This window comes from Fukomys damarensis, unplaced genomic scaffold, assembly GCF_012274545.1.
Source record: "Fukomys damarensis isolate Sample0158 unplaced genomic scaffold, DMR_v1.0_HiC HiC_scaffold_1, whole genome shotgun sequence".
NCBI classification, from domain to species: domain Eukaryota; kingdom Metazoa; phylum Chordata; class Mammalia; order Rodentia; family Bathyergidae; genus Fukomys; species Fukomys damarensis.
The window spans coordinates 7,302,584-7,310,489 of record NW_022900913.1 but is presented as its reverse complement, the minus strand read 5'-3'; the positions used below and the strand labels follow the sequence as shown (position 1 = coordinate 7,310,489).

The 7,906-nt window shown below is 37.8% G+C and overlaps 1 protein-coding gene across 1 annotated transcript in view; it reads right to left on the bottom strand.

Moving 5' to 3' along the window:
• The window catches only part of Marchf6 (membrane associated ring-CH-type finger 6), a 64,434-nt gene extending 56,698 nt beyond the window's left edge, over positions 1 to 7,736 (bottom strand). Inside the window, exon 1 of the mRNA XM_019205769.2 lies at positions 7,637 to 7,736. Coding sequence (XP_019061314.1) covers positions 7,637 to 7,667 — 31 coding nt within the window. The 5' untranslated portion in view covers positions 7,668 to 7,736. The remainder of the gene's footprint in view (positions 1 to 7,636) is intronic.
• Positions 7,737 to 7,906: the final 170 nt, after the last annotated feature.

The following is a 7,906-nucleotide window of genomic DNA, read 5'->3' as shown; positions in this document are numbered from 1 at the left end:
TTTTTTTTTTTTTTTTTTGTATCAGGGATCAAACCTTGCACTCGTGAGGCAGGCAGCAACACCACTGAGCAAAAACCCTGGCCCCCATTTTACATTCTTAACAGTGTATGAAAATATCAGTTGCTCCACACCCTCATCGACACTTGGTATGGCTGACCTTGATAATATCGCTTAGTGATAGCTCTCTGTAGTTTTAATTTTAACAGCTTGATTGAAATATAGTGTATATACCATGAAGTTAACCAACAATGAATGCAATTCAATAGTTTTGAGCATATTTACAGTTAGTTGTACACCAGTCACCAATAATCAACTTTTTTTTTTTCCTTTTGGTACTGGGGATTGAACTTGTGTCCTTGCGCTTGTGAGGCAGGTGGCACAACCACTGAGCTAAATCCCCAGCCATCCAATAATCAACTTTTAAAACACTGTTATTCCAAACAGAAACCATGTAATAGAATTACATTCATCTTTCCTAGTCCCAGCTAATTATTACTGTAATCTACTTTCCCTACATAATTTACTTATTTTGAATATTTCATACAAATTAGATAACATAAAATGTAGTTTTTGTGTGACTAGTTTCTTTCACTTAGCATAATGTGGAGAAAGTTCAAGTTGTAACACCTATCAATATACTTCGTCCTTCTGTACCTCTGAATAACACCCATTTTAGAAACAGACCACATTTATTCATCCACTGGTGGACACTGAGTTGTTTCTGCTGTTTGGTTACCATGAATAATACTGCTCTGAACATTCATATCCAGGCTTTTGTGTGAGCATACATTTTTAACTTGGGTATGTACTGAGAAATGAACTGACTCTGGATCATATTGTTACGCAGTTTAACTTTCTGAGGAACACAAAATCAGCTGCAACATATTACTTTCTCACCAGTGAGGAATGAAGGGTCTAAGTGTCCTCGGATCCTTCCCAACACCTATTATCTGTTCCTTTTAATTATATCCATCCTAGGGGCTATGAAGGAGTATCTCATTACCGTTGTGATCTGCATTTGCCTAATGAATGACTAATGATGTTAGGATCTTTTCTAGTGCTTAACAGCCACGTGCATATATTTTTGGTGAAATATCTTCCCAGATCTTTGAGCCATTTTAAAAAATAGGTTGCTCCCTGAGTTTTGAGAGGATTTTTCCTTTTTTGTACACTCGAAATATTTCATTAAATATGTGTATGTGGTGAGGCATGCTTGTAATTCTGGCACTCTGGGAGGCTGAGGCAGAAGATCAAAACTGAGCCCAATCTGGGCCATTTAGTAAGACCCTCTCACAAAATTCTAAAACAATAATTAAATAAGCTTGGGGTGCAGCTCAGTGGGGTAAGGCCTAAGGCAAAATGCATGTGTCTATGTGCCTGCAAATATTTACTAGCCTGTGTTCATTCTCTTGTCTTTCAAAGAGTAGAAGTTCTGAATTTGAAGCCATCCAATTTACCAAGTTCTTTGGCGGATCATGTGCCTGATGTTAGATCCAAGATCTAAGATCAAAAGAAATGCTTTTATATTTAGTGTTAGGTGTTTCATGTAGGTCTAATATACCTTAAGTTAATTTGGGGATATGGCACAGGTTATGGCACCAAAGGTTTTTGCCTATGAATAAACAATTATTCCAGTACCATTTCTTGAAATATACTTTCTCTGCTAAATTACTTTTGCATTTTTATAAAAATAAAAGGCCCTGGGATCAAACTTTGAGAACTATTATTCTGTATCAATGGCCCTTCAAACTGTTCCACTCAATACAAGTATCTCTCTAGGCACTTTGCAAAGTCTGAGGGGGAAGTAAAGTTTATTATGTAACAAACTTTGCTGGCAACAATCCTAGGTATACAGTAGGTATCCAATACTTGGTAAATGGAAAACAAAAGAAAAAAGGCATGAAGCTTCAAAATCATGTATTGCAAATAGAAGGGCACACTAAAGGGGTAAATTTTATTGGGTATAAATTATTATTTTATTAACCTGATTCTATGTTCACAGAACATACCATCAGGTAATAGAGAAAAGAAGGGAGAGAAAAGTAAAAAGGATAGATAGTATAATGAAGTTACAAGAAATAAGGGCATAGGAAATGCTTGTCTTCCAAGCCTTCAAGAATTCAGGGCTGAAATGGACCCCAATTCATCCAAAGAATTCTTATTTTGAAGCCCTAACCCTCTTAGTACTTCAGAATTTGACAGTATTTATATGATTTAAGTTAAAATGTGGTTGCTAGTGTGGGCTCTAATCTAATCTGACTAGTGTTCCTATATGAAGAGAAGCCTGGGACACATGCACAGAAGAAAGACCACGTGAAGACATACGTCAACCATCATAAGCCAAGGAGAAAGGCCTCAGAAGAAACCAACCCTGTCAACACCTTGATCTCAGACTTCTGACCTCCAGAGCTGAGAAAATAAATTTCTCTTGCTTAGGCAGCCAATTTATGATATTGTTATGCTAGCACTTGTAAACAATGTTTGAAACAACTTTTCTTATTCCCAGTTGATGAAACTACTCTAGAAATCAATCATTTAAAATTCCTCTTCCCTACCTACCTCATCAACTACAATATTCTATTAATTCCACCCTGATGTTTCTTCTTTTACATTTTTTCCATTTCCACTGCCTTAAACTCCCATATCTTGCCTAGTTCCCTACAACTGCAGTCTAAAATTTAGCCTGAACTGTTTTTCCTTGGTGCCTTACTTCTGGTTCCTGTTCCCTTTTTAAGAACTCTTCTAATACTATACTAAAACCAAGTTCACTTCATGTTCTTAAAAGGAAACCTGGTCTGGAAGAAATGGGAAGTAGGTATCTAGATGAGGTCATCTGAGTAAACCTGCATTACTCGCAGAACTTCATCCTAAAAGACCTACTCTAGATGTCAATAACATAGCAGGCATCTTTTGAGATGTCTGTCCAGCTGTGTGTCCAAGAATGGACAAAGTCATGATTCTGAGTCTTCTATTACCCTTCCCAATACTATCTGTCTTCTTGAGATCAAGAGTAGGCACCTCACCCAAGATGGGCCCATTCGTCTCTAGCTCCCAGAAATCTGGGTTCAACAGAGCAGCATGACAAATGATGTCCCACCTCTGCTCAAAACTATCCCACAGGGGCCGAATTTAACTCAGTGGTGCCACCACCTGCCTCCCAAGCACAAGGACCCCAGTTCAACCCCCAGTACCCCCCCAAAAATGTCCCACAGCTCCCTATCGCATAAGAGAAAAGTCAATGAAAGCCCTATATACTCACAGCCCCTCTAACTCTTCCATGGCCCCAGGATCTCTCTGATCTGATGTCATACTTGTTCTCCTCCAACTCATTCAATCCACTGTCCTGGTGATTTACCCAACACTCTAGGCATGCTCCAATCTTGAGACCTCATACTGGCTGTTCTTTTTGCCTAGATTCCTCTACCCAGCATTTGCAGGGCTAACTCCTTCTCAATGAGGACTTCCTTTATAGTCCTATTTAAAACTGCAATCCTTACCCTTGTATCCTAGCACTCCTTACTACCTTCCAATTTACTATTTTCAAAAGCATTTGTAACCTTCTAGTTACACTACATAATTTATCAAATGTTTTGTCTTCCCTTCCTCCCCTACCAAGCTAAGAACCACAATGTAAGCACGATGAATTTTCTCTACTTTGTTCCCTCCCTAGCCCAAACACATTAAAAATAAAAATGTTTGACTCAAAAAGGTTTTGAATAAACATGTCAAATAAATGCAGGCATCCTGGCCACAGTATATGCCAAAGCAATAAAAGCTGATCTGCAGTAGGAGTGAAGCAGACATGTCTGGAAACAGAGATGAAAGACCATGTGGTTCTAAAAAGAGGATAAACAACTATTTGAGTTAACATCTGCCCATCCCTTTAACTCATGTCTTACAAATTTAAATTACTTCAACTTTTTTTTGTTACTGGAGATCAAACTCAGGACTTTGCACTTGCAAGGCAGGCACAGCACCACTGAGCTAAATCACCAGACCTACCTCAACTTTTTTGCCATAGTGGATAACCAACATGATCAACTGTAAAACGCTTCAACTTCATACCTTTCAAATGAGTGCTTTCTGTAATGCATAAAGCACAATGAATTTGATATCCCATTAAAATTATTGGCAAGATTTTACATTATATTCTACTAGTCTAAGCAGTAATTTAGAAAAGTGAAAAAATAAAACAGCTCCATGTAACAATGGGCTGAAATATGAGCATTCTACTATGGCAAAATGTTTAACAATATCTTTATGAGAGCTCCATCTATCAATGCTTGCTTGCAATATATATTCTACCACTGCAGTGCTTTTCCTTAAACAAAAATAAATAAATAAATAAATAAATAAATAAAACAAGCCAAGCATGATGGCACGTGCCTGTAATTCTAGCATTCAGGGAGGCTGAGGCAGGATTGCAAGTATAAGTTGAAGCCACTCTGGACCACTCAGCGACTGAGAACCTGTCTCAAAATAAAATGAAAGGGATCAGCCTGGGCTACATAGTGAGTTCCAGGTCGGTCTCAACTACATAGTGAGACCCTGTCTCAAAAAAACCAAAAAATAAAATAAAATGAAAGGGGCAGGGGAATGAGCTGGGTATGTAGTTCAGTGTAAAGAAAGGTCCTGGGTTCAATCCTCAATACTGAAGGAAAAAAGTCTATCTTTGAGCAAAAGATGGGTTTTTTTTTTTTTTTTTCCCTGAAAATAAAAAATCTCCAGGGCCTGGGAGTTAGCTCAGTGGTGCTGCCACCTACCTCACAAGCCTAAGGTCCAGAGTTCAGTCCCCAGTACCAAAAAAAAAAAAACTCCATGCCCTGCAAGATCAGATACCTAATCCATAAAGTAAGGAGGCTGTATGTGTAAGATCTCCTCCAGCTCTGAAATTTAAAGACTTGAAGAGCATTTATACAAGACATTATATACTCATATGAACTACATACAAGTCATTCTCATTATAAATTATAAATTGGATCTTACAAAAACATAATCTAACACACTAAAAACTTGAGGTTTTTAAAAATCTACCAGACATTTACTATAAAAGGGCAAAAATCATAGAATTCAGTACTATTACCAATACAAAACATTTTGAGCATTACAGTATCATACATGGTATAGAAAGCAGTAAAGGTAATTTTATGATAGAAGAATTGTACTCTATTTGCATGGTGTGTAATTTATTAACATTCTTAATCTCTTTGACCAGAATATTAAAATATTTTAATCAATCCCCAGTACCAAAAAATAAATAAAATATTTTTAAAACATAAATGTAAAGTACATTATCCATTTTTCAAGAGTGGGTAAGCTTTTTTTTCATTAAGTTTATGGGTACCTTTTAGGTATACAGTACAGTTACATCCATCATTGGGATCTTGTACCTTTACATGATGTATCTTGGTTGAGTGGGAAAGAGTGGTTGTTTTGTTTTGTTTTTTGTACCAGGGATCAAACTCTGGACCTTGAACTTGCAAGGCCAGCAGTAAAACCACAGAGCTAAATCCCCGGCCCCGGGTGGGAAATAGTTTTAATAGATCTTTTGGAACTTAATTTTCTTTATATTTAGCCGTAGTATTTTTCATACCTACTATCAAAAAGAAAAAAATATTTTCCTTTGTAATCAGATAAAAAATTCAAGTTGCATTGTTTTATAATCAAGGATAACAGACTTTGGGCCAGGGATTTAGCTCAGTGGTTCTGCCACTTGCCTTGTAAGAACAAGGTCCCATGTTCGATCCATAAAACAAAGAGAATTGACTTAGCAAAAGGAACAGTTTTCTATAGGCTTTTGGCATTATCATATAATTTCTTTATCATTAAATTCCCTGTAAACCAGTGTTATTTGAAATTAAATGTAAATTCTGAAAATTTCAAAATACTTCCAACTTTGTAAATACACAAAAAGAGGCATGAGAAGTATTAAAATTAACTTTCGTGGTCCAGGGATTTATTTCAGTGGCACTGATCCTGCCTCACAAATGCAAGGTCCTGGGTTCAATCTCTGGTACCAAAAAAACAAAACAAAACAAAACAAAACAAAACAAAACAAAAAAAATTAACTTTCATGACTACCAGTTTCATCAAATACAAAATATGGCTTTTCAACTTATATTAATAATTCAACATAACAGTTGATATTCACTTTTTTTTTTTTTTTTTTTTTTTTTTTTTTTTTTTTTTATGACCTGGAACTATGTAGCCCAGGCTGGGCTCGAACTCACAGCAATCCTCCTGCCTCAGCCTCCCAAGTGCTGGGATTACAGGTGTGCGCCACCACATCCGGCTCCTGATATTTACTTTTAAATATCTAAGTCTAGTTACACATGCATTTGAATCTTGTCACTGCTATTACGTGACCCTGGGCAAGTTCTTAATCATACTAATTTTTAGTTCCCTCGACTGTAAAATGAAGATGTCTCCTAAAAATGTTGGTAGAATTAATTGAAATGTATAAGTTTAGTAAATAATATACCACACACTGATTCCTCAGTAAACATTAGTTACTTTACAAAGTAACTCGTTCAGCTCAATAAGTATTCAAGTCAATAAGAATATCATTTATACCTTACCCAATTACAATTTTACAAGGGGGAAAACACCTTTGAGTATTAGAAATATGTTTCTTTCCTCACAACATAGTTTCCACTCAGTGACAGCACTAAATGTATCAATTCCTGAATTACCAATAACTACTGGCAGGTCATAAATACAACACAAGCACTAAGTGCCCAGGCCAAAAGAATGGAGATTTACTATAATATACCAGTACATATCAAGTGAGAAATAAATACAGGTCTCATTTGACTTAGTCATTAAAATTTAACCCAGCCGGGCGGTGTATGCTTGTAAATCCTACACTCTAGAAGCCTGAGGCAAAAGGATCACATGTTCAATCCCACCAGGCCCAGTTTCAAAATAAAAATAAGAAGGACTAGGCAGCTGAGAGTGAAAGCCCTAAGAACAAATTTATGTAGGTGGAAATTCACCGGCAAGTCCACCTGTCAAAAAAGTGATTCCTCATCTCCAGCAGCTTCACTTTATTATTTTTTCCAGAGGAGGCTTCAGTGATGATGAGCTTCACTCACGCATACAATAAACACAACTGTGGCTTAATGAAAGGGAAGCTATTCGCAATCTGAATATTGTACCTAGGTTCAAATCTGTCTCTACTGCCTGTGTGAACCTTGGACAAGCTATTAAAAACTAAGCCTACCCTCGCACCTCTATAAAAGAAAATAATACCTGTGTACTCCAAGGGGCTGTTAGGAAGATCCCAACACGAAGGTGGTGAGTATGCTCAGTAAATCATCAAGCGCGTCTTTACACTTGAGATTTGTACTGAGGAGAGACTTTAAATGATCGATCAACCTCCATCGACATATGACGTGGGTCATATCAAATTTATCACTCATTAGTGGACTCCATGAAGGTGTTCTACGACCCATTTTCATTTAAAATAGCCAAAATCTCAATCCGCAAGCCTGAAAGACTTTGAGCCCTACAGGAACATACCTAAAGTGTAAAAAAGTGCCTGCGCTGATGACTAAAGGCATCAGCATTTCTTCTACAGACCCTCCAAATTAGCTTAGCGCCTAAAAACATAAAATTGCTTAAAAACAACCTGTACCTTCAATGGGGAGGCAAAAATGCAACGCCATCCTCACAAGGTGCGCATGTTTTTATCTCGCGTATTCAGTTTTCAGCGGGCAACGACCGTATGCAAAACACACGTAATCACTCGGCTCAGCCGCCTCGCTAGCCGGTGTCAGCGATCGCGAAGACACTCAACTCGCCCCGAACAAAAGAGACCGGCGGAGCCCGCGTCCTCTCCCGGCCTCGAACCCCTCGGGAGCGGGCGGTCGGAGGCCGAGGCCTCCAGGGTCAGACCGGGGCACTC